The 26,545-nt window shown below is 56.6% G+C and overlaps 1 protein-coding gene across 3 annotated transcripts in view; it reads right to left on the bottom strand.

Annotated features, from left to right (window-relative positions):
- The window catches only part of RXRA (retinoid X receptor alpha), a 134,540-nt gene that overhangs the window by 38,158 nt on the left and 69,837 nt on the right, over positions 1 to 26,545 (bottom strand). The window contains exons 5-11 of one of the 3 annotated variants that reach the window (XM_083375254.1): positions 25,137 to 25,193; positions 21,689 to 21,858; positions 19,490 to 19,619; positions 18,020 to 18,152; positions 17,697 to 17,788; positions 14,888 to 14,993; positions 10,381 to 13,141 (exon numbers count right to left, since the gene is read on the bottom strand). In XM_083375254.1, coding sequence (XP_083231380.1) covers positions 12,994 to 13,141; positions 14,888 to 14,993; positions 17,697 to 17,788; positions 18,020 to 18,152; positions 19,490 to 19,619; positions 21,689 to 21,858; positions 25,137 to 25,193 — 836 coding nt within the window. In that variant the 3' untranslated portion in view covers positions 10,381 to 12,993. Of the gene's footprint in view, positions 1 to 10,380; positions 13,142 to 14,887; positions 14,994 to 17,696; positions 17,789 to 18,019; positions 18,153 to 19,489; positions 19,620 to 21,688; positions 21,859 to 25,136; positions 25,194 to 26,545 lie in introns of those variants that run through there. The other 2 variants (XM_083375256.1, XM_083375255.1) reach the window with 2 other exon arrangements.

Below are 26,545 nucleotides of genomic sequence, written 5' to 3'. Positions count from 1 at the left end.
TCGCCTGTTCCTTTTAACTCGCCTCTGCCCTGATGTGTCTGTGTGGACGGAACTTAGTGGGGAAACACACAGTCTCGTAGATGCACAACCCGATCACGTGACTGCGTTCTGCCCCACCCATTAGCCAGGGAACCCCACACAGGGACACTGCAGGGGAGACCCCCCAAAGCCTCATTGAGGGGCTGAATCCCCCTGCCCAGGGGCTCCAGCCTGCCAAGGGGACCAGCAAGGGCGCTGAGGTGCTGCCAGTCCACCTGGGCATCAGCCAGAGGTGAGCCCCAATTTTTCCCCTCTTCCAGGACAAAGGGCAACCCCACAGTCAGTCAGTCAGTCGGTCAGTCCACTGACCTGAAGGGTCACCCTACAGTGAGCCTTTGCTGCCCATTTATGCAGGACTGAAATGTGGATAAAAGCTCCTCGTAGCTGGGATTAATTGGCTGCAGGCTTAATCGGGCTGACTTGGCTTGGAGGGCTTTGCCTTGGCACTGGCTCCAGAGTGTATCGCCACTGGAGGTTGGGCAATGCTCTTTGTGCAGGACAGATCCAGTGTTCAAATAGGATCACCCGGATCCCGCTCTAAGCTCCATTGCCCCACCACCACCAGAGCTCTTCCCGGGTGGATGATGGGCACTGACTTTGCTGGCGCTGGCAGAGACGATGCAGAAGCCGAGGGGGCCACTGCCCAGGTGTTGCTCTTTTCCTCTCTCCAGATGGTGGGAAGCCAGCCCAGCCCGTCTCCTTCCTGAAGAGAAGCAACTGCCTTTGTGGCTCCGAGGCTCCCCAGCCAGTGGCAGCTTCAGTCTAGCTGGATGACGCAACTGGGAAACTATGAACAGCAGATTGTCTGATGCGGGGAGGGGGGGCAGATATTACAAGATTGGTTTCTGGAATCTGTGAATCAAGAGGAAAAAGGAATCCAGATGTGTACTTTCTCCCTCAGCTTTCTGACAGTGTTGAGCCAGCCCTGAATCGCTGAGCGTGCAAGGAGGGGGGAAGGAGGGGTTCCTGGACAGGAAGCCGGCCCATTGCACTGCCCTCTCCCACGGCGTTTGGACGGCCTTGCTCTACTCCTGAGTAACTGGGCAAATGAGCAGGCCAATCTGGGTGCAAGAAGGCAACGCTGCCTTTTCCATCTTGCCCAGCTAGGAAAGCAATGGCAGCCCACAGCACCTCTTGGCCAAACTAAGAACATCAGCCAACCCCAAACAGTAATAATAATAACGTCAAGCATAAAATACCAGGGAGCCCTCCTTGTGTTTTCCCAGGTCACTCGCAGAGGCGCCTGTGGACGGTGGGACAAGCGCCAGCCATGCCCCCCTTTGGAACCCCACTTTGGGCAAGGATGTGGCCTCAGGCTCTCTGTGGGCCCTCCCGCCAGCTAAAGGATCTTCTGAATTCTTATTATTCCAGTGTGGTGGTTTTGCCTTTTTAATATAAACTCAGCAAACATGCCTCACACTGCTTCTTTCTCCTCTTTTCCCCACGATGGCAACCCTTCGAGGGGGGGGCTAGGAGAAAATGACTGGCCCAAAGCCTTCTCCTTAAGGGCTTCCTAGTCCACCCACTCAGATCCCTTTTTTTAGTTCGAGAATTTATTCCTCATCTGCCTCAAAGACAGATTTCTCAGCCAACCAGGCCCTTTGAGAAGAACAGAAGAACAGACTTGGAAGAGACCTTGGAAGTCTTCTAGTCCAGGGATTTTCAGCCTTTTCGCCAATTCTATCACTTTTAGGATATGGCAATATTTGACTACCACCTAGCAAGGTGTCAAAAACTTGATGACTACAAAAAAAAAAACAACCCTTGTTCAAAGTTGCAATTGCACTGAAATGACTTATGACCATTTTTCACACTTATGACCATTGCAGCATGCCCAGGGTCATGTGATTTATATTTGGATGCTCAGCAACTGATTCATATTTATGATGGTCACAGTGTCCCAGGGTCATGTGATTCCCCTTTCGCAACCTTTTGACAAGCAAAGTCAATGGTAGGGCTGCTGGTGGCCAAGTGCTAAGGTGGGACTTCCTTCCCTTCCTCCCTCCTTCCCTTCCTCCCTCCTTCCCTTCCTCCCTCTTTCGCATTCCCATCTCCTTCTGAAGGAAGAATTTGAACACCACCCCTCTTTCCCTCTTCCACATATTCATCAAACAAGGAAAAGCCTCCAGAGACAGAAAAGACAAGCCATTGAAGGAACTAGCTTAAAAAGGTGCATTCCCCTTTAAGAATTAGCTACTGGCTAGAAAGGAAAGTTAAGTAGGGCAGCCAGCACTTAAGGAAGACAAAAAATGTAAATAAGTACTGGCTGCCGGCTAAGGCAGCCTCCCCAAATGGCTCCATTCATAAGTAAAGGAATGCTACAGGCAAAATCCATTCAGGAGAAAAATACTTCAAAATACCTTGCAGCAAAACTTACAGCTAACAATAGCAGAGCAATAGAGGTTAACACGAGACATCAGCCATCAGCCAAATAGAAATTGCCAAACACTCCTTAAGAACCCAAAGCCTACATTGCACATGTCCCAGAACTTCAAAGTCACAAAAGCACATAAAGAATCCTTCCACTCTCCATCTCCCTCCCTCCCTCCCTCCTCCGTGCCTTAACTCCAGCCAATGCTGCCTTTCTTCATTCCTCGTGGAGGGCAACCCCTTCCCCACTGCATTTCTTGCCTGTTTGCTGCTGCCAGCACAGGTGGCTGCCACAGCAGTTGTAAATTGGCTCATGGCCGGCCTGCTTGATCTCCTCTCCTCTCCCCTCACCCTCCTCCTTCTTCTTTCCCTTCATGCAGCTTGAGCTGACTCCGCCTCCTCCCAAGGCTGCCTCTTTTTTCTCTCTCCCTCTCCCGCCCAAACTGCCTCCTTTTATAGCCTCTCCTGTCTCCGCCCACCTCCTCCTCCTTTCTCATCCAGGGGTGAGTCGGAGGTGAGCCTGGGGCCTTTGCCTCACCCCAGCCACTCTGCAGCTCTGGAGGACTCTCTCACAGTAAGTCCTTGCCTGTGCTGGCTCATTCCCTGCCCCACTACACTTGGTTGGGCAGGGCTGCATACCGCTTGCCACGTGCTAATGTACCACAGGTGGTACGTGTACCACCGGTTGAAAAGCCCTGTTCCAGTCCAACCCCTAGCTAAAGCAGGAGACTCTATACAACTCTGGACAAATGGCTGTCCAGACTCTTCTTAAAAACCTCCAGTGATGGAGCGCCCAGGATTTCTGAAGGCAACTTCTGTTCCACTGGTTAATTGTCCTCACTGTCAGGAAGTTTCTCATTAATTCCAGGTTGCTTCTCTCCTTGATTAGTTTCCATCCATTGTTTTTTGTCCTGCCTTCTGATGCTTTGGAGCAGGGCTTTTCAACCGGTGGTACACGTACCACTAGTGGTACGTGAGCACATGGCTGGTGGTACGAGCAGGACCGGTTGAACAGCACTGTAAAAAAAAATGGAATGGGATGGAATAGCATGCAGAAGAATAGAATAGAATAGAATAGAATAGAATAGAATAGAATAGAATAGAATAGAATAGAATAGAATAGAATAGAATAGGAGCAGAGCAGGAAGGGGCCTTGGAGGTCTTCTAGTCTAACCCCTTGCTTAATCAGGAGAACCTTTACCATCTCAGACAAGTGGCTGAGGGGGATATTAGGGGGAAAGTTCCAGTCCAAGTATTCCGGCAAGGACCCAACTTTCAATTGGGAAACCTCTACACAGGCAACCAAGGTGACTGAACTCTTTGGTCGGTTTCCTCCCCCTTTTTCTGTGGGAGGGGCTGGAAGCTGCCCCTTTTTGCAGCAGAGGGGCCATCTGCACCCTTCCCATTTGGAAGTCATTCCCATTAGCATGAAATTCTCACTCCTCCCGCACTTCCTCCGTGCCTGGTGTTGCTATCAGGGCAGACAGTGCACCAGAAGACCGGAAGGGCATTGTAGAGATGGGCTGCTTTTGTAGCTTCACTACAACCTAATCTCTGAGCTGGGAATGGAAAACTGAAGTCCTGCCCTCCTGCTAGTCCATGCTTTACACTCACCTCTTTCTACGTAAATGTTGAGGATTGACTAGATAGGCAGGTTGGCACGACCTGTTACCCTCTCCTGCCCCAATTAGCCAAGGTCACTAATGGCAAAGGAGCTTGGACTCCATCCAGCCTGCGCTCCAGGCATCGCACTATTCTCATTGGGGGGAAACAATCCAATGCAAAGGCTAGAAGAGTAAAAAAAAATCAAAACAAAATTCAGTTAAATCAAGGAAGTGGAAAGTTAGAGGGATCTCCTTCAGATCTGCTCCATAATCTTCCCAAGAATCAACACTTTGCTCCAATCCTACGCTTTTTTCCCCACAATATCATATCACCTCCCTGAGGTCAACTTGCAGTAATTGGAGACTTCATGGGAGACCCCGAAAGAAACAGATGGTTGAAGAAGAAAAAATGGCTTTGGAAGAATATCTGAAGGAGAATGATGAAGATGCACTGAAGTTCGTATGTCAGGAAAGTTTACTGACTACTGGAGAGACCAAACTGGCCTACAGGAAAGACCAAATGAAGAACAGAATGGAGGCATGGGAAGACAAAGCACTACATGGCCAGTACATTAAGAAAATAGCTGGGAAAGCAGATAATAACAAGACCTGGCAATGGCTAAGAGCAGGAAAGCTGAAGAAAGAGACCGGGGGACTAATTTTGGCTGCACAAGACCCAGCATTAAGGACAAATGCATACAAAGTCAAAATTGAGAAGAAAGCAACAGACAGTAAGTGCCACCTCTGCAAAGAAGCTGAAGAAACAGCGGTCCACCCGGTAAGCTGCTGCAAGAAGATCGCACAGACTGACTACGAGCAGCGGCACGACAAAGTGCATTGGAAGATCTGTAAGAAATATCATTTGCCTGTAAGAAAGAACTGGTGGGATCATAAAATAGAGAAAGTCATAGAAAATGATAAAGTTAAACTGCTCTGGGACTTCAGAATTCAAACAGACAAAGCACCTGCAACATAACACCCCGGACTTAACAATTGTCGATAAGAAAGACAAAAAAGTCTGGATAGGGAACGTGGCGGTGCCTGGAGACAGCAGAATAAATGAGAAAGAACTGGAGAAGATAACAAAGACCTACAAACAGAAATAGAAAGACTGTGGCAAAGGCAAGCAAGGGTAGTACAAATAGTAATAGGCGCCTTGGGTGCAATCCCAAAACAACTGGAGCACCACTTGAACACCATCATCGGCATTGACAAATTCGCCATTAGTCAATTGCAAAAGGTGGCCTTATTAGGAACTGCTTCCATCCTGCGGAAATATCTGTAATACCATCAAACATCCACATCTGCCTATCCCAGGTCCTTGGTAGACTCGATAGGTAGACAAAAATGCCAAAGCCAGTCTGAACATCTGGCTGACTGTGCGATGGTCAATTTTAAGGAGATACCTGGTTGATACCTAGGATGCTGGCAGCAACCCGTGTCAACCATTAGTGCCAGTCAATTTGAGTGTTCAGTTGACTGAGTTTGATGTTTTATGAATAAGTTTTATAATAATGATGATGATAATGATGATGTCCCTTCCAGCTCTATTCTATTCTAAATCTTCCAGTGTTCAGCTAAACTACACTAATATTTATGGTGCTTACGTCTAGGCACCAAGGAATCCAAAGAATTGCCTTTGCTGAGAACTTAACCTTGCACAACCTCTTCCTTCTTCTTGGCTCATGTTTTGGCGTCTTCTCTTGGTGGACAGACTTTTCTACTTTCCTTTAAAGCAGCGACAGAATAAGGGAATAAGCTTTTTGTTTGCTGGGCCCTCCCCTCCCTTTTTCGTACTCGCTCTAGCTGTACAAAGCATTTTGTGGTTTGTGGAGAATTTCAGCATTTGTTTGATTTATCATACATTTTCATTCCATCTTTCAGTATTAAGATGCTCCAGAAAGCTCACAAAAAATTGCGTATGAAACAAGAGAAGAATTTAATGAAACCACAGATTAAAATAAGAAACCAAAACCAGACTCAAGCAAAGTGCTGCTTTTATTAGCTGCCTTTCTTGGGCAAATGTTGACCCGGCCATTGGTGACAGTCCTCCAGGAGCAAAGAAATCCCCGCAGTTCGAACTGAATTCAATGTTCTTCTAGTTAACAGGGAAAGCAACCTTCAGATTGTCCTGCTAGATGAATTGCACTAGAAGCTCCCACGTCCTGCAAGCTTTAGGGGTCCCGCCAGGCGCCAGAGAGTCCGTTCCAGCCCTGCAGAGACGACCTTCCCCAGGTCAGAACCGCGGAGACAGAAGCGTCTTCCCCGTTGCCATCTGGGGCCCACCAGGCCAGGCGGAGGAACGGGAACTGCCCCTCCATCTCCTTTGCAAGTGCCTCGCGCAGTTTAGACGGCAGAACTGGGACCGCAGCGCAGGAACAGCCCCCCCCCCGCGAACACGTCGCCAAAGGCTGAGCACGCCGGGAGTCGCCCCCCCCCGTCCGCCTGCCGTGGGGCCGGCTGTGCCCGAGCCAGGCAGGCGACCCCCTCCCTCCTCTTCGGGGAGGCGGCCCAGCGGGTCTCCAGCTGAGACGCGGCTCTGGGTCCCCGCCCGCCCGGGGGGGCCTCCCGCAGAGGAGGAACGGGCGCCCGAGACGGGCTTCCTCTCTCTTCGCGCCCCGCGTGGCCCGGCCGAGCTTCAGACGTTAGGAAGCCGGGGCAGCCGGGGTGCGCGCAGCCCTGAAGGCGGCGTCCCGTCCCTGCCCTCTCCCCGGCGCAGCGCTCCAAGGCGGGCAGGGGCCGCCCGCGCCGGGGAAGGGGAGCCGGGCAGCCTCTGCGGGGAGCAGGCTCGGCAAGAGCAGCCCGCGCCGGGCCAGGGCGCGCGGCGTGGAGGACGGGCTCCCTCTGCCGCCCTCGCCGGACGGGCCTCCGCAGCCTGGCCGGGGCGGAGCTTGCGAGCGGGGGAGCCGACGGCGCTCCGCCTGCATGCAGCCCCAGCGCGGGAAGGGGCCTCGGAGGCCGCCGCCCTGCTCCGACCCCCCGGCCCAGCTCTCCCGCTCGGCCCCCGGCGAGGCAGCCGCGCTCGGGCTGGGCGGGGAGGGGGGCCGGGAAGCCCGCGCGCCTTCGGGCCCCGCCCGGCCGGGAGGGGGGCATCGCGGGGGGAGGGCGAAGGAGCGGCCCCGCCCTCCGTGAGGCCCCCGCCCGCTCAGGCCCCGCCTTCCCCCGCTCCGGGGGCGCGCCTCCCTCCTAGCCGGCGAGGTGCGGTGCGGGAGCGCCGGGGGTCCGCCGGGGGGCAGCAGAGGGCCGGCCTGGAAGGCGCGCCCTGCCCGCCGCCGCCTCCTGGGCTGCTCGGCTTCGCCCTCGCTCCCCTCGGAGGACTCTCGCCCGGCGTGGGGACGGCGGCCCGGCGGGGCTGGAGCGCGCGCGGCGACCTGGGCCCTCCCCCCTCGGCGGCCCCCGGGCAGCTCCCCGCCGGCCAAGGGACAGCCGCGGTCCTGGGGCTCTCGGTGGATTTCTCTCCCGGGAGGACGAGCATCGGGCCGCGCCTTTAGGGCCGCCGTCGGGTTGCCCGTCGTCCTTACGGCCGTCCGTGCGCGGGAAGGCCGTGGCACGTGGGCGCCCCTCGCGAGCCCGCGGCGGCCCTCCTGCCGGCCCCGAATCTCATAGCGAGGCTGGGGGGGTCACTGGGGGGGGTGCTGAGAAAAATATAAATGGACGTTATTGTTACTTGCAGTGTATTTCTGAACTGTACCACGGGTACTGTGAAGTTCTCGGGGCCCCATGAATGTCTAAACCAGACATGTCAAACACAAGGCGGGGAGGGGCAGATCCGGCCCACGAAGTGGTTTCATGTGGCCCGCGAAGCCATCCTGGAAACAGTGAGGGAACGGCCCCCACTGCCTTGGCCCTGGCCCAGAGACCCTCCTTCTGCCAGAGACCCTCAGATCTGTCCCACTCCTGCCCAGGCCCCCATAGGCACCCTTGATGCCAACGATGTAGAGCTGGCCACGCCCACCCAGTAGGCCACGCCCTCCCAGGCCATACCCACCCGGCCCCCTAAGGGCAACCGCAATGCTGATGCCGCCCTCAATGAAATTGAGTTTGACACCCCTGGTCTAAACGTGGTGGGGCCAAAGAGTTCCCAGCACAGCTGCAAATGGTCGCTCTCAGCAGTTCCCAACTGTGGCAACTTTAAGAGTGCACTTCAGCTCCTGGACTTCCTCAGCCAGCATGTGGCTAGTTGGGAATTCTGGGACTTGAAGTCCATGTGTCTGGGAAACTGTTTTAGAAGGACTTGCTTGTCAGCTTTGCGCCCCATCTCCATGCCAGACTCTGCCCGAAGGCAACCCCTGCTTTGGACCCCCCTGCCCCCAAAGGTTCGGCCCTGCTCCTCTCATCTGCCCTCTGCCAGCAGGGCAAACGTCTTGGCTGAAGAGACCTGTGCCTCCGGGAAGGTGGCCTGGGGGCTTTGCTGCTGCAGCAGCTTTTAGATGGTCTTGCGTTTGAAATGGAAATCCTGTCTCTTGATACTGCATTTATTGATTTACTGAGCAGCTGCAATCCAATTACTCCAAATTGGCCACAAGGATTTGTAGTTCATTTCCTTTGATTCTACATGGTTCTCTTTTCTCTAAAATGGATAGTGATCTTTTTCTTGGTTGATTCTTAGTGAGCTGCTAGGATGTCTGGAGGGCGTGCAAGCAAAAGAAAAATTGGGGATCTCAAATGGAGAAAAGCAGCCCAGAGCACATTTTGCACCGTTGGGGTTTTTCATGAAATGGAGTTTGTGGTGCAGCAGTCTAAAAAGAGGAAAATGAGGCAAAACTGTTGCCTCTTTTGCTAATTGCCACTTTGAATTCCTTGGCGCATATTTGTCATTTAATGTTTAGGTTACAATCCTAGACAAACTTACCTGTTAATTAAATCCCAATTCACTCACTTCGGTTCCTCTGCATATATTGTAAACGCTTTATAAATCTTACTTATCATTTTGGTTTGTATGTGCACGCTGTCATGTTGTGAAATAGTGTTTAAAGTACTAGGTGTTTCACTCAAGCACCTGGGAAGAGCCTTGGGTGGCAGCAAGAATAACCCCTGCCCAGATGTTCTTGTGTGAGGAACAGCAACCTCGAGGTCCAGCAGCTGCAAAACAACACACCTGCAGTGGTGCCCAGCTGGTTCTCCTTCCTGACAGGAATGCCTGAGACCAAAGGAGCTTTGGGCTCACCCAGTAGTGAGCCTGGAAAGCTTCCTAGCTTGCTGCAAGATCCCCGGATCCTTTGCAATCGGCTGGGCAGGAGGAGCCCCAGACCAGATGGAGAAGTTCGGAGGAGGAACGTGGTGTTTGCACTCTCAGTCTAAAGTGTGAAAGGATGATGAATGCGTAAGGGAACTAGGTATGTCTAGCTAGCCCAGGGGTAGGCAACCTCGGCTCTTTCATGACTCATGGACTTCAACTCCCAGAATTCCTGAGCCAGCTCGGGAATTCTGGGAGTTGAAGTCCATGAGTCATAAAAGAGCCGAGGTTGCCTACTTCTGAGCTAGCCTAAGGAAGAGAAGAAGGATTGGGGGAGGGGAGACACGAAGGAAGCCAGTGCTCCATCACTGGAAGTTTTAAAAATAGACTGGACAACCACTTGACTGGGATGGTATCCTGCCTCGAGTAGTGTGGGGTGGTGGTGGTTGGATTAAAGACCTCCGAGGTTCCTTCCAGCTCTGGGAGTCTTATTTTCTGGGTACATAATCCATCAATCGAGTATTGGTGAGGAGCAAAGGGGCAGCACCCAATTCTCTGCCTTCCCAGATTCCCCCTACGTGTGTGTGGCGGGGGGGGGGGGGCTTTGAGGTCTGGGCCAATGAAGGAGCTGTGCTGGTCTTCCAGGGAGATCCTGCAATCTCCATCCACACTCAGGCAAGCCCCACAGCCGACCCCCCCCCCCGCTTCTCTGAAGGCGTCAGGCAGAGGCTTTCAAGGCAAGTCGGGCTCTGCTGTTGGGGGCGTCGGCTGCCGTCCTGAACCGGTTCCGTGGAACGAGTCTTTCCTCAGCTGCGCAATGCGAAGAGGTCCCCAGGTCCCCGAAAGAAAAAGCCGCGGGGAGCCCAAACGAGTAAGAAGCCAACCTGCCCCCCCTCCGCACCCTGCATCAAGCGAAAGGAGGGTCAGCCGCCGCCGCTTGACTGGCGTGCAGCGGACCCCCCCCCCCGCCCCGCCGCCCCCACCTCCAGCAACAGGAAGCAGAGCGGCAGGCGAGGTTTGAGTCTCCACCATCCCCGCCATTTCCAGACCAGCCTCCCTTGCGCCGTTATACGGACACTCCCGGACTTCGCTCTAAGTGGCAAAAAGTACCTGAAACGGGGTTCCCGGGGGGCAAATTTAAGCGAGCGCGGAACGTCCGAAAGAAAAGAGAAGCAGAACGCCGGTGCTTTAAAACGCTCGTATATTTTCCTTTACCTTTTTTTTTTCAAAACAACCCTAGTACACTTCATCAAAATACTGGCATTTCCAGCAGATTTTTTTTATTAATTAGCTTTATTTTTAGTGAACAATAATACAGGGTCGTGATTTCACAGTAGAGATAATGCTGCAAAAAGAGAATCTCGGAGGGGGCGCAACCAGACGTCGTTGTGTTTTGTGTGTCTCCGGACGGGGAGGGGACCGAAATCCATTCACCGAAAAGCGATTTCTTAGATTTGGGATAAAGAAATTTCAACACGAAATAAAGCTTGTCCTTTGCTTCACAGAGGCGTCTCAAGGCTGAGCATATTAACGGGAGATTTAGGACAAATCCTATAAAAGCAGCCCCCTCCCCCCCAAATTAAGCATACGTAAGGGATAAAATTACATTTGTACAAAAATAGATATTTAGCTTTATTGACACTTAGATATTTCGCTCGCCTTCTCTCTCCCCCGCTTTTTCTTTTATCGCCCGTTTCAGCTACGCGCTCCGGACGGAGAAAGCGGCGGCCTCCCCTCTCCTCAATGTCGGGGGTCGCTAAGCCCCGGCTCGCCCCCCCCCGCGCTCCGGCATCTGAAAATAGATGCGCTCCCCTCTGCTCGGGTGACGAAGCTCCGTTTTCTTTGCCATCAGCTCGGAGGGGGGGAGGCAGGACTCTGGCTCCCCCGAAGCAAGCGAAATGGGGAGAGAAAGCGGGTCGGAGAACGAAGAGCAGAAAGTGAACCCCAAAGGCGGGGGGATTATTATGCATACGTGACTGAGATTTGTACAGTGTATATATCTACACTACATACATGTATACACACACGCATCGCGCCACCTCAAGTGTAGGAGCCCCCCCCCCGCCCCGGAGCAGAAACTCCTGGTGGGAAAGGCCGTGGCCCCCTCGGGACGCCCCACACGGCTCCGCATTGCGCTGCCTGCCTTCCCCGGCCAGGAAATCCCGCGTCTCCCGCGCCTGGGCGAGCCCGGCATCCTCCCCCAGCCGGGCAGGGTAACCAACGGGGGGGCGGGGGGGGGACAGCCACAAGCCAGCGCCGCCGGGGCGTCCAGCCGCTCGCGAGCAGCTCGCCGGGCCGTCCCGGGGCGGGGGCGCGCGTGAGTTGTGCTTCCTCCATCTCCTCCACTTTCTCCCCCGGAAACTGGGAACGGAGCCCTGGACGGGCAGCCGCGGAGCGCGACCGGCCTCCGGTCGGAGCAGAGCCCGCCGCTTCCTCGCCAGCAGCCGAAGCCGCTGAGCAGGGCCGGGCTCGACCGCTGCGCCGACGGCGAGCGAGGAAGCCCGGCAGCCGTTCCGCAGGAGGCAGCCCTTTTCCCCGCCGCCGTGGCTGATCTGAACTCCGCCGGGAAACGGGCGTCCCCCCCTCCCCGCCGGGGCTCCCGGGGCCCGGCCGGCGCAAGGGCGGCTCGGGCTTCAATGGGCTGCCCCAACTCTCGGGGCCGCCTTTGGACCGTCAGGCTTGGGCGCCGGGAGACGGAGCAGCGGGCGAGGCAAGGGCAGCGCCTGAACCCGCCCGGATGAAGCAGCTTTTAGGGCTATTTTTGTGAGCTGGAGGGGGAGACCAGCTTCTGTTCCCAAAGGATCGCTTTTCCGAGTGGGGTTTGTGTCTCACGACACCCCTCCCTCTTCTAGGCAGGGCAGAGGCCACAGGCCTTCCTCCCTCAATTTGCCTGGGCAGATGTGGGGCTCCGGGGAGGGCAGACTGCCCAGAGCCCAACCTGAGGGCCCCCCTTCTCCCCCCGCCTCCTCCTCCTCCTGGTCTCTCTGGTGACCCTGGGAAGCCGGCCAGGGCAGCCCCTCCTCTGCCCCCCCCCCCGGGGTTGGCGCTCTCAGAGCATCGGCCCAGGGAAGCCCACTGACAGCCAGCAAGCCAGAGCTTCCCTTGACTCCTCTCTCTTTCACAGCCAAGGCCCCCTCCCTCCCCCCAATTAAAAGGGGGTGCCCCTCAGGGGAAGTCTGCACTGCTCTGTGCAAGAACGGGGAGAGGTCTCTTGTCTCAGGCCCTGCATAGGGTGGCTCACCTGCCCGTCTCTCAGCAAAGACACTCTGCCCACGTAAGCAAGCAGGGGCGGCGGTGTGTGTGTGTGTGTGTGTGTGTCAGCGAAGGCCGGCTCGTAGCCCTGCCCACCCCTGGCTTGAGGAGGTGGCCTTGCTCCGGCTCCTGCCCAGGAAATGCCATCTCTCTACAGGCCGGCCTCTCGTTTGCCCTCCGGCAACACATGACTTGTTTCCCACAATGCCTTGTTCTGAAGGCGGCGTCCCAGAATCCCAAAACCCTTCAAGGGAGGTGGAGTAAATTCCGACTTCTGCCGGGGGGGGGGGAACCAAAGCCTTGATGGAGGAGGGGCAGGGCCCCAAGTGCAAGCAATTCTCCATCTGCAAAAGCTGGTTGTCTTCAGAGGCAGGTGGTTTGCGGAAGCGGCAAAGGGCCAAGCCAGCCAGGCCAATGTTCCTGGGGGGGAGCAGGCAGCCTCCCTTGCAAGGTGAGGGGGGAGAGGCGGCAGCAGGACGGGTCCCAGAGCAGAGGTCCCGGTGGCAGGCAGCCCCCTGGGCTGAGGAGAGCAGCTGGCCGGCCCAGCGTCCTTTAAGTCATCTGGTGAGGCGCTTCCAGCATCTCCATCAGGAAGGTGTCGATGGGCGTGTCTCCTATGAGCTTGAAGAAGAAGAGGTGCTCCAGGCACTTCAGGCCGATGGACCGGAGGGCGGGCAGGCGGAGCAGCAGCTTGGCGAACCTAGAAAAGAGGGAGGCGCGTCACAACAGCCCCGCCCGTCCGTCCAGGAGGAGACTTTTCAAGGGCCTCCTGCAAAATCGGCCTTCCTTCGCCAGGCCTCCCGGAAGAAGGCCAGGCAGCCTCCTCCTCTGGCGATTCACGACTCTTCTCTTCATCCTATTGTTGGCTTTTTAATGTTAAAATCAGCTGCACCGCCCCCTCGGCCACCGTCTTCCAATTGTGTGGTTCATCTGGCTCCTGTGGCTGACAGCCGGTTGGGCCCTCGTCCCGGTTATTAGCCTGTGGAATGACCCAGCCTGCCCGGTAAGCCACGATGTGGTGGTGGGTTGCTTTGGGCTTCTGGGTATTTGCAGACCTTCTAGTCATGAACCTGCTGCCCGGCTCAGCATGTGGACACGTGTTTGGCTTTGTGTCGATCGGCTGAGGGCCCTTGAACGGCCAGGCAGAGCTGGCTATGCAAATGACCATCTCCAGGGCGCACGAGAGACAGTGCGCCCTTCCCAGAACACCCTGGCCCCCGGTTTCCAGACCTCACTGCGGCTTCCTTTGATTCAGGAAATGCCACAACAAACACACAAGCACAGGCAGAGAGAAACTGGGCTCCAACAGGCTGCATCCGCTTTCCAGCAGCCCCTCTGGTGATCTCAGTCCTCCTGCCCCATTGCCCCTCCCTTCAGGCCCTCCACGAGGGGTCTGGGGTCCTCCTCCCCAGAGTGCTCAAAGGGCCGAGGGCTGCCGCACTCCTGGCTATGGAGGGGGGAGGGCAGAATGGGGAGGGTTGCATCCTGACTAGCATTTCCTTCAGATGCTGAGCTGGCAAGCAGAGCGGGCGGGTGGGCGCGCGGCCAGGAAAATCCAAACCAAGCCCTACCAGTCTCTTCCCTCCAGCCCAAATACTTCATATTTAAGCTAAAACAGATGTACAGAAACATTTTAACTATGAAGCAACCAGCTTTTAAGAATCATTTGACTGAAAGATAACAGGAAGATGGTCTGTGGTGCGTTTCAGGAGGGGGCCGGGCTGGGTGCATTGATGGTCACATCCCCACAGAGTTGCCAGGGAAGAGCAAGGCGGAGAAGCCTGTGTTAGCTTGGCTGGCTTCCTTTGGCCCTGTCACTGGTGTGTGTGTGTGGGGGGGGCATCTCGCCAGAAAAGCAGCCATTGACAGCCCCCCACACACACCTCCCCCCCGCAGCAAACGCCTCAGGTCTATCTTGGTTAAACTGGCACCAGAGGGCCCGTAGCAAAACTGCTCCCAGGGAGGAGACTGACCCATTGCTGGGGGAAGGGGGGCATTTTTCCTTCCCCTCCCCAGCCACAAGTTCTTTAGAGAAGCTGGGACCCCCAGCCACGCTCCTGCTCTCCGGGGGGGGGGCTCAGAATGCAACCCTCTCGGCCAGCAGAGTCAACCAGCTTGGGAGGCAGCCAGTCTGGAGAGCAGCAGTGGGATCCTGGCCCCAGTCCAGCCTCCAGCGTTAATTACCATTAGGTTACTCTGATTTCGTCATGCAGAGGAAATGGGAGGGGGGGAGGAATTCTGGTTTAAAAAAAAAAAGACCACCCACGAAAGACGAATGTCTTGCAAGATCCGGGAAATTCCCGTGCCCTGCCTGGTTGACCCTGGAGGTGGGTCAGAATTCGGGGAGCTGATGCCACACCAAGCAAGTGCTGGCTTACTTCGCACCCGGCTCTCTGCGTATGGGGAGGCTGTGCGAAGCCCCCCCCCCGAGCGAGGAGAGACTCACCTCCCTGGCTGCTCAGGGTACTTCTGCTTGCAGTAGGCCTCCAGCGAGGCGTAGACCTTTTCCCGCAGGGCTTCGACCTCAGCCGGGTTAGAGAGACCCTTTGAGTCTGCAAGAGGAGGCAAGGAACGCGAAGGGAACACAGGCTGTCTGTCAACAGGCACCGCAAAGGCCACTCGCTCCGTGCTTGGAGTCGGCAGCAGCCCCAGCGGGCACCCCGGACCCATTTGGCGCTGCCCACGAGAGTTTTGGGAGTGGGAACCTGACATGAGAGCCAAGCTGGGATTGCACGAGAGAAGATCAAAGTGATCTCGATGGGATCTGGTCCTACATCAGCCCGTTCCTCTCCACGTTGCTCCACAATTGGTCGGGATTGCATAACCTGACAAACTCGGTTACTCTCTCAGATGCCTCTCACTGATCTAACGTGACGCTCTCATCCTACAAAAAGCTTTCTTCCCAAACACCATCCAGTAGGACTTTCCCCCCAAAGCTTCAGGGGGCCCAAGGAGCTGAACGTTCAGGCTGCCTGCCGAACTGGTCCTCCTGCAGCTCTCCTGCCGTAATGGCCTGCTTTGGGAAAGTCCCTTGGCCTTAATGCGCTGTGACAGCCCCTCTCCGTGGAAGCTCCTGGAGGCTGTCGCTCTCGGAAGCTGAGCCCAGAATAGCGCTTGGGTGATCAATGCCGAGGAAGGCCCTCCGCCTGCGATGCGGGCACTCCCAGCCACAGGGCTGTGGAAGGCCCCACCGAGAGAGCTTCCCTGGGCCCCTAAGCCTGACTGCAGGATCAAAAAGGAGCTCAAAGAGTCGGAATCAAGGGCACCCCGGGGGAGGGCCTCTTCCAGATTCAACTGGAAGCCCGCCAACACTGGGGAGTCCTGCTTCTCTTGCGCACTGACTCTGCTTTCCAACCCCTCTTACTGTTAGGATACTTTGCAGCTGGCCTCCTGTCATCTAATCCAGTGTCCTGCCCTGGGGAACGGTAGAGCAATCTGGGCCTCTTCCCACGGGGACGTCCATTTGGGTATCGGGAGGATGCCGTCCTTTCCCCCGTCCCAAGTCCTCGCCCTGCGATGCCCCGGCTACTCAGCTCCTGCTCCTCCTTAAGACCCAGTTTCTGCTCCTGCGACAGCTGACCATAACGGCACGTGCACATTGCTGACGTTAATTAAGGCTTTGGCAAGATTGGAGAATATTCCCAAGAGGAAATATTTTTTACATCTCTTAAAAATGTAGACACTTTGAAAGACTTCCAGGCTGCAGTTAGGGGTTTTGTGGGAAGAATGCCTCCTCCTCCTCCTCTTCCTCCTCCCACTCTACCCCTCTACATTTTGGAGACTCGTATTTGAAAGCTTCCTCTGAAGTGTGAGAAGAGTTTGGACCTTCCACAGGTGGGAAATCTGAAGTCAGAAAGCTCAAAAGTCTTACCTCCCTTTTCGTGGGTTGGTTTCCATTCTTTCCACTCTAAGGAGTCGCGCGACAAGAGTGGGTCAGCCTGCCTTTAGGCCCACTTAAGGAGGACCCCTGGCCTTTGAGAGGGACGGTTCTTCACAGAGGAAATCCGTTCAAGAATGGCCCCCTCACAACTTGCAATTTAAACTTTTTGAAAAAACTGCAAACTTTAACCCTTATTTCTGCTTAGGTGCTTTATGGGGGGGGGAGAACCCAAAACTCTCACCTTGCCTTCACAGGTGGTCCCTGACTTGTGATCATTTGTTCAGTCACCGTTTGAAGTTATGATGATGCTGAAAAAACGGACTAATGGCCTGGGCTCAAAATCACCTCTGTTGCAAGCGGTTGCAGTGCCCCCCCCATCACATGACCAAAATTTGGCAGCCTGCCTGCCCTTACCTCAATTGGGTACCTCAATTCCCCCACCTCCTCCTGCCAGCGTGCCCTTTTCGCCAGCCTGCACTCTGCCCTGTGGGGCAGCAAGAGCCCCAGAACCGCGTGGCTCTGAGGCCGCCTGCCGTGCCCGGGGAAGCCTTCCTTCTCCCCACATTCCCTGCGCCAGCCTTTCGCCTCTGGTGCCCGGCTGCTGCAGCCAAAGCAGAAGCAGAGCCTCCCGAAGGCAGCCGGGCTTCAGGAAGGCCGCAGAGTGCGCCAAAGGCCCAGGGAGCAGCCGCGGGTAGGGATCCTTTGCCAGAGAAGCTGCTCCAAGGACAAAGGCAGGGAGGCCCTTCTGCTTGGGCCACCACGGCCGGGCCCAAGGGCAAAAGGGCAGGCAGGGGACGGGAGCAAAGGCAGCCGGGCGGGCACATGCCTGCTGGGCGGCTGAGGCCTCCCAGGACGTGGCAGGCAGCCCCGGAGCCACACGGGCTGCCCTGTAAGCCAAAAGGCAGAAGTGTGGGGGGGCAGACAGGCAGCAGGAGGCAGTGCCTTGCCTTACAGAGGCTGGGGGGGCAGGAGGGGTCGAGCCTGGAATGGCGTGGACTGGGTGGGCACTCACTTAATGACCTGCGATTCTCAGTTAACAACCACAATGGGGAGTGCCAGGATTGCTGTCATTAGTTAGTGCAGTCAGGTGGCGTCTTTACGACCACACCAACCACAGTTCCAGTTGTGGGTTCGTAGTCGAGGACTTCCTGTATCTGCCTTGAAGACGTAGCTGCTCAGATCTCATTCATTAATGCTCCTTTTCTCGCAGCGAAAGAGCCGGAGCAAGCAAAGCCTGTCCTGCTGACAGAAGACGCCCAGCCACAGCCTCAAGGGCTGCCAGCATCTGCCGGCTCCGGGACCGGATTTGCACTGGGTGAGGGGCAGAGGGTGTGTGGGGGTATCTTCCCTGTCCTTCCTTGCGGAGGTCACTTACCTGGGTTGAAGAGGACGATCGCTCGCAGGCACCCCAACTCGGTCTTGTCCATCTGCATGTCTCGCATCTTCGACACAAGTTCGGTCAATACCCTGCAGGGGCCACAAGAAGAGAGGGACCGGCCTAGGTTGGCCTTGCTCTGAAGCCAGGGGTCTTTCCCTGCCCCCTTTGCAGGGGGGCTGAGCGCATTTCGCGGACTCTCCGGCATCCCAAGGGCCGGTCGTGGTCTCGTTCTTCACCACAAAGGCCGCGGCTGGGTCCCGGGCACGAGAGGGGAGCGGACGAGGCCGTGGGCGCCCCTCCCACCAGCCGCTGCCCCTCACCTGTCAAAGATGGCCCCGACTCCCGCACTGTGGGCACTGTTCCTGTGGACGTGGAGGCCTGTGGCCAGGAGGATCCCGTCTTTGACCGCAATGGATCGGTGGGAGAAGGAGGCGATCAGCAACTCGTTCCAACCTGGGGAAAAGCGGGGGGGGGGGGTGGAGAAGTCAGCCAAAGCCTTGCGGGGAGGGGGATTGCACCCCAGAGCTTCATTTCAGGAAGAAATTAATTATTTTGGCTCTGGGGCAGAATGGAATTGAGTAACAAGCCAGTCTCTCCCTGAGATCCGATTGTGGGATAAAGCTCGGAAGGTCTGGGAGACCCAGGGACCCACAGTGGGAACAGCTCCCATCTGAAAGGGGACAGGAAACCAGCTTCTTCCCGCTCCACCATCCGAGCAGAATTCTTTCCCAAGGCACCACGCTGGGCGAGCCCACCCTGACAAACGGGGCTTTGGGGGAACGGGAGCTTTGAAAGCAGCCGCCGATGGAGGGGGATCTCTTTGCTGCTACTGCAAAGTCCACCAAAGGCTGTGGATTTGCACACCTGAGCTTGCCTGAGTCTTCCAAACAGCAATTCTGGCTGTGCGAATGCTGCAGTTCCCAGCCCAATTAGCAGTCACAACTCTGATAAAGGGCAGGCAGGCAGGCAGGAGCCAAGGTGGCCGGGCTCAGGCCCAAATCGCCCCACCTTTGACCTGCACCGTCCACAGCCGGTTGCCCTGTCCCCCGCAGCCAGCCCCCTTCCAGCTCTCACTCTTTCCCTACATTTGGGGTCGCTGGATCTGGGCCCTTCGCTCTCCGTGCAGCCCTTGGAGAGTAATAAACATCTTTTGGGAGAAGCTTCTGTGGTTGCAGCTCACAAGTATTTGAACTCTCCGCATGATTGCAGAGGTGTGAACTGGGACCTGCTTGCCAAGATGCGCCAGAGGAAGCGGTTGGGAAGCTCAGCCGGCAGCCCCTCCCAGCCCCTTCAGGGTCCTCAGCCTCTCCATGAGGCTTCCCACATTCCCAGGTGGGCTTTTTGCCTGAGGTTAGTTGCCCTCTGCATGTGGAGCTGAATATCCCTCCCCCCTCGATACAGGCTGCTAGTATGAAGTACCACTGTTCTCCTCCCTCTCTTGCTCCATCCTGATTGCCGCCCAAGACCCCGCTGAGGGTGGGAGGGAGCAGGGACTTCGGGAGGCCGGAGGGGGGCAGGCAGACTGGGGGTCAGGCAGCCTCGGGGCCTTCCCTTCGTCCCTCAGTCCAGAGAAGGGGAAGGCGCTAGGGGACCTGGCCCCAGCCCCCCTTCCCTCCTCCTGCTTCTCTTTCTGGAGTGTGGCAAGACCTCCTAACGCAGCACCTGAAGGCCTCCTCAGCTGCCCTGACCCTCCCCCATGGAGCCCACCCCCAGGTGCCCTGTTGGGCAGCTTGGCTCTGCAATCGCAGCAAAGGGTGCAGCCCCAGCCTTTGCTGCAGCTCACTACTCACCGGCTCGGAGCAGGATGACCTGGTCGTCCAGTGGGAGCTCCGAGAAATGGGGGATCCGCTTGGCCCACTCCACCAGTGTGAACAGCTGCTTGTCTGCTGCTTGGCAGATGTTGGTGACCGGGTCATTGGGCTGCCGAGAGAAGAGACCCCCCCCCGTGGGGCGTCAGAGGGCCCACCACTCTCCCCGTCCCCTGCTGGCCCCCTCCTTGGGCCAAAAGCCCCCTGCAACCTCTCCTGCCCTGCGTGCAACGAAGGGGGCAGTTGGTAATCTCTTCTGCCCCAGAATACAATGTGGAGTTTGAAAACCTGGATTCTGCGAAGGGGCTGGCCTTCTCCTAATCTTGCTTGGTTGCTGCTACTTTTGGGCTGAGGGGACATCCATTCCCCCACCCTTTCGTCTTCCATTTCTCACACCTCGATCCTTTCAGCTTTGGCGAAGACATGAAGCAGTGAGAAGGGTGCCCACCCAGGTGGGCCTCCTGGAGGAGGGAGCAGTGGAGGCCCTCGGGGAGGGGAGGCGGGAGTCCCGAGCTGCCTCCAGGCCTGCAGTGCCATTCCCAGGGGCTGCTCTGAAGCCAGGCAGATGCCATGGGGGGCAGCTCTGCACCTGAGGGGCTGGGAGTCAGAGAGAAGGAAGCAGAGCTGGAAGGAAGGGGGTGAGAAGGATGTGCAGCTCCGACGGGAAAGACCCCCCGCCCCAAAGAACCCCCTTTGGTGAAGTTCCCGGATACCAGGATCGAAGGCTGGGCCACCCAACCCCGACGTGGAGAAATTCACAAGCAGGGCTCAAGGCTCCCCTCTTCACCCCCCCCAGTTCCTCCTCCTCCCATCAGTGCTCTAAGCCAGGGAGCAGAGAGGGCACCTCGGGGACCCCACATCCCTGCCCCTCCTTGGCTCATTTCTCAGCCGGAGAGTCTCCCAAGGCCCCTTGCAAGGCAGCACCCCCCCCCCCCGGGTTTCCTAACTGGGCAAGCCAGGAGGTCCAAGGCCAGACTCTTCGGCCAGGCAGCCCAGAGCACTTCCCAAGAGACGATGCCATCAGAGGGGGGAAGCAAGAGACCTTCCCCCCCACTGATGGGGGTCTCAGGCTTCGCCCTCTAGGGTCTCTGAGGCCCGCACCCCTCGCCTCTCGCTCCAGCCAGCTCTACCAGGCCAGCTCTGGAGTCACTGGGGAAGAACCCACAATGCCCCCAGGAGACCCCTTCACAAGGTGGCTGCCCAGGGGAAGAGGGGTCTTTCTCCTGGGCCTACAACACCAAGGGCAGCCCCCGGGACACCAACCTCCCTGCGTGCAAAGGACCCGGCTGCCCCAGATTCCCTCCCCAGCACCCCCGCCCCGTCCTCAGGCACCGCTTGACCAAGGCGCATCTCAGACCGAACGCCGTGCCCAGCTGCCCACAGGCTGCGGGTGCCAACCGTGGCTTTCCTCCCAGCCAGGCAGATGCCCGAACCTGACCAGGGCTCGCCGGTGCTGCTTCCTCTGCTCCCTGGCCTTGCTGGTCTCCCCCGGGGATTTTGAACCCAGGCAGCCCTCGTGTCCAGGCGCCAGAGGGAAGCAGCTGCCAACAGTCCTGGCTGGCCCAGGAAAGTCACAGGCAGACTGGCGGTGGGCCAGGCTCCCTTTGGCAGGACTGGCGGGGAATCTGTGGGAGGCAGAAAGCACTTACTCCCCTACAATCCTTTCTCACCCCAGGGAAACAACGAGGAGGAGAAATTGGGGGAATTCTGCTGAATTCTCAAAGATGGGCTTCCTGGGGTGGGGAAGGCTGTTGGGTCAACAGCCCTTCTAGCATGTCTTGGGTGGTCCCAGGCTTCCTCTGGCCACCCTCTCGCTTCCTGGCTTCTTGCCCTCCATGCAGGGCAAACTGCCCCAACTGCTGGAGTTGGGGGGGCCCTGCCCAGAGACTCTGCAGGATCACTCTGGCCCTGGGGAAATCTGGATCAGCCACCTCCGCATTCACCGCCTGTGACTTTGAAAGGCTGTTTGTGCTTCCTGGACAGCCCGGAAGCTCCTTCTCCGATGGGGCTGGAAGAGAATGGCTGAACCGTCCTGGCCGTTCCTTCATCCCACCCAGAAAGGGAAGGAGAGGAGAGCTACGGCTGTCTAAGGCCTTGTGGAAGGACACCATTTCCAGCAGGAGCCCTTGACCCAAGAGTTCCCGCCTGGCCATCAAGGAACTAGATGGGCCACTTGCTTACTGAATTAGGAGTCAGGCCCATGTTGGCTTCGATGTAGGTCTCCGTCTTCGGCTCCACCGCCAGTTCAGCTTCCAGGATCTTCTCCACCGGCATGTCCTCGTGAGCGTTGCTGGTGGATTCAACCTCATTCTCGTTGCGGTCTTTGCCTCGTTGCCGCTCCTCCTGGACAGCTGGAAGGGCCAAGGGGGGAGGGGTGTGTCAATCCATCAGATTTGGATGCTGAAAGCCTTTGAGGCAGGGGGCTTGGAAATGAGGTGGACCACTTGTGCCCTATGGGTGTGGGCAGCAATGTACAATAGTCCTCATTTAGTGACACAATCAGGACCAGCGACTCAGTCAGTAAGAACAAAGCAGCTGGCAAGTATAAACACAGTTTATGATCTCTTTAATTCAGCTTTCCTGTAAAGTCAGCTTTACAGACTTGTAAAGGTTGCAAATGAGAGGACTGGTCACAAAGTTGTTTTTTCATCAGTATTGTAACAGCAAGCAGTTGCTGAATGAAGCAGCCACTAAATGAAGACTACGTAGTCTCACCTTTTTGTTTGGGGGACAGGGATTGAAAGGCATAAAAATGATTATCTTGAGGCTTAGGGGAGTTTAAGGGAATATACAGCCTTAAAAACCTTTTGCCAGCCGAAACTAATTTCCCCTGTTTTGGGGGGGCAGGGGTTGTATGGTTTTAAGTGGGACCCTAACCCCCTGCAAGGCTTCACGTGCCCACTTCACCCAGAAGCTCCCTGGGCTGAAACCCGGCTGGGCCAAACCCTCGTGGCCCCCAGGCAGGACAGGGAGGCAAAAAGCAGCCCCCAAGCCCTCCCATTTTGGCGAATGGCCTCGGGACACCCGGAGTCACCCGGGGGCGGGACCCACCTCTCCTGGGCGAGGCCCGGTTGGCCCCTGCGGGCCTGGCCCTCGGGGAGCCCTGACTTGGCCCAGCGGGCTGTGAGAAGCCCAGGCCTGGACTGCTTGACCCTGCAGGGCTCAGCCCCCCAGGAGCCCAGTTTGATGGCGGCTCGAAGCATTGTGAAGCTGTGCTAAGTTTCCATTCGGAATGAGTGGGTTTGCTCCTGATGGAGGGGGCGGGCGCCCTCTGACCCCCCCAGAAGCAGTGAAGGCGGAAGGCAGGAGATTTGCCCTGGCTGAGCAAATGCCTTTGGCTGTCGGTTTAGCTCATTAAAATATACAGTCACAGACCAAACACACTGACGCCCAACAATACATCACACGGCAGCCTTTAAAACCCATTCAACCATAGGCTAGGCACACCGGGGAAACAATTAGCTCCAAAGACTTCTAATTATCATAGCAATGGTGCAAAATTTGGCTACTGTACAACTCTAAAGACTTGCTGATCTTGCTGGCTTAGTTGGCAGCTCACCGTTGCCCTGCGAAAGCGGCCTGAACAGCCGTACTTAGAGGGACGACCGCCTAACCCATCCGTCGCCTTCCTTGCCAGGAGCGGAGGTCCCTTCCGGTGGCGGCCAAGGGCTGCCCTAAGGGAGCCGAGCAGGGCTGCTTTCCGCCTCCCCTGGACTCCACTTGGACACACTGACGCAGCCCAAGCCCAGCTGGCTTTCAGATGGACCCTCTTCTCGTAACAAGGCAAACCACCATTCTTGGCTTCCACTCTGATTCTGCCCCAGTGAATTAGGTGGACTTGACTAAATCTGGTTCCTTTGTACCACGTCATTTATCGAGGTATTATTTTTTCTGGCATTTGCTGGCATGTCCAGAATCTGGAACGGGATGGTAGACGGACATCCTGGCGAGAAACGGGAGAGAATTTCCCCTTCCTGGAATTGCGTCTTTGCTTTAAAGGGCCAGCAGGGAACATCTGCCAACCTGGTGGGGGCTGACCAGGCCCTCGCTCTTGGCTCCTGCAGCTCCTGGGAAGAGGCGTCTCAGCCACACTTCGCCAGCTCTGCAGCCCCAAAGGGCAAAAGGGCAGAGGTCCAGAGCCCTCTGCGCACACGGGGAGGGCACCCCCAGCTTTCGGGGGTCATTGCTTGAGAGAGATGCTAGGGGCTCCCAATCTGGAAGGATGCCCAGACATTGATTCTGCTGTTCTTCGGCTCTGCTCTGCATTCCTCTCTCTAAAGCAGACCGCAAGACCCCACCGGCCAGTTCCAGGCTGAAAAGGCAGCCTCCTCTTTTCAGCCACACTCCGACCACGACAAACACAAACTTGCTCTCTGCTTGCTGCAGGGCCTGGCATTCAGTCCCCTGAATTGGCCAAACTCTGCAGCACCCAGTTTTGCTGCCCACTCTTGCACTGTTGCCGGTGCCTTTCTTGGTGCCCCCCATTCCTTCTTGGCCCTTCTGCCCCCCGCCTTCTGAATGGCCCACCGTTTCCTTCGTGGGACCCGTTCTCTGTGTGTGACACTCACTGCCAAGACACAAGGACGGCCTACAGCCCAGCCCAGAACATCACACCCACCCACGTCTTTGGGGAACTGCTGCCAGGGATGCTGCTGCCAAAGATTTTGGGGTGGGTCACACAGTGCCCTGCCTGCCCACCAGCTGCCTCCCTGGCCACACCCAGCCCTCCCAGGACACCAAGCAAGAAAGGCTTCAGCAGAAATGAAGAGGAGAGGTTGCCCACCAGCTGTTCCTAGCCCCGCTGTAATGCTGAGCTACGCTGCCTTTGCACATGGAGGCTTTAGTTAAGGCAAAACCCACAGAACACCTGCCTGTTTATTCTCAGGAACTGCAGACCCACTCCTGTCAGGTTAACGATGTGAATGCAACCCTCGCTGATGCCACCCTTCCCAAATCCTCAGGACTGCCACAGAACAGTTCACTATTTAATAAAGGGAGCTGTTAAGTACTGCATTTGTTGCAACGCCTCAGGCATTGCACGGTGTGGCGTGTGGAAACTGCTAAGGGCCCCGTGAACCAAGAACGTCTGCCCGAATCCTCCCACGTCAGTGCCCTGTTGCATTAGCAACGCAAGCACTGCTCAAAGGATCCTCCACCCAGCCTCTGCCTTGGAGACAATGGCCAGAGTGGTCGCTAATGCAGATTCTGAGCCACAACCGCCTTCCTCAGCCTGCCTGAATTTTAACCCACAGCCTGCTGCCTTGAGTCCTTCTGAGTGCCTCGAGTGCGTTAAAGCTCACGTGGTGCAATGTGGAACTGCAGGGAGGCACATTCCAGCCCACCACAAGCCACAGAAGCCTCTCGCTCCCTCTTGGCCCTGACGCGACCCTGGGCAGGCAGTCTGCACCGAGGCTCTCTCTCTTCTTGGCCCTGCAGCTCCTCTGGGATTTGGCCCTCCATCTGGGGAGACTCTGGCATTTTTTTCCTTTTCTTGCCAGAGAATCTGCCCCTACGGAGTGAGAAGGACTCGGCCGATTCTGGGAGGACTCAGCCTCTCCAGGTCACGCTCTGGAGACACCAAGAGATTTGCTGTTTAACAGCTGGTCTAGTAAGATTGAAATGGGAGTACCTGGTTGCTCCTGCCTTCCAGGAAGTCTTGTGGGTCGGGATGGATGGTGCTCCATCCCTGCAATAGAGTAGAGATTTGGAAATGAAACATCATTAGAAGAAAGGCAGCTATCGCTGCTATGCATGTTTCAGTCATTAAACGGCTGCTCTTGACTGGCAGCACCACCCAAATACATGGCACCTGTACATTTTCCCAGAGAGAAAGTCGGTGTGTGTGTGTGTGTGTGTGTGTGTGTGTGTGTGTGTGTGTGTGGTATTTCTGGCCCACTTTTTATAAGGTGGTCTTCTTCCTTACTCCTCTCAGATGAAATCTTTGCGGCCATAGGGCGACTGGTCCCCCCAAGCCCCCTTTTCTCTCTCTCTGTCCTATCTACAGGCAGGCCGCCGTCCTTCCGAGGTGGCTAAAACGAGGACCCAGATTGTCGGGGGCAGCACGCTGACTCTGTATACCGCTAGAGAAGGCTGCAAAGCGCCAGTTGAAGCGGTCTATAAGCGTTAGTGCTGTTTTGTTCCCTGGGAAATATTTCAGGGAGCCCGCTGGGTTGAAGAGAGGCTGCCAACACATTCAAGGAATGGTGGTGGGTTTCTGGCCTTTCTTAGAATGGGGTGGGGGGAAGGGGCTAAGCGCCTCTGGCCACAGCCCCCTGCCCCTCCCAAGCCAAAAGGAGACCTCCCTGGGAAAATAAGGTGGGCATCCTGGCGCTGTGCTGGAGCAGGACCACTCCCAGGGACCATATGAGGGAGCCTGGGGGTTTCCAGCACACTGTCCTAGTTTCAGGTCAAATAAAATTGATTTTTCCAGGATAGGGGCCAGTTTGGGCCCAGCCAAAGAAAGGAACACAGCTGACGGATGGCCTTTGTCAGCCCTGCCTCAGCCTGGTCTCCGCAGGGTCCCCCCCCATCAGGTTCCCAGAGTTTATGGCGGATTGGCACGGAAAGAGCCTCTCAAAGTGTAGTAGCCAAGCATTGAGATGGCACCTGACGGCCTTCATGTCTGGCAGGAGACTTCTGCCCCCACCCCCAGCCCGCAGAGGGCAGCGCCTGGCATAAAGAGCACACACACCCCACCCCGCATCCCATCCCGGTATTTCTTCTCATGGTGCACAGCATGCCATGGGTCAGGTCAAACTCATTCCTAGAACAGGAACACGCTCTTATTTCTATACGCCTCTCTGCAGCCTGCCTGCCTGCTTTTAAACCCAGGCCATTTCTGGTTTTTTCTGAGTTCTCAGATTGAGAAACTCAACCTCTCTGTGGATTCGCTGTTTCACAAATGTCTACCACATGGAAGCCACAACCATTTCCTGGACTGGGAACGCGAATGGCTGCCCTCTGCAGAGCAAAGTCTACGTTCACCGTTCACACACATTCCAGAGGAGCAGAATCGGCTCCAGATCTTTCTGCAGTGGG

Source organism: Vipera ursinii, assembly GCF_947247035.1.
Source record: "Vipera ursinii genome assembly, chromosome: 16".
NCBI lineage: Eukaryota > Metazoa > Chordata > Lepidosauria > Squamata > Viperidae > Vipera > Vipera ursinii.
This window is presented reverse-complemented; position numbering and strand designations above follow the sequence as displayed.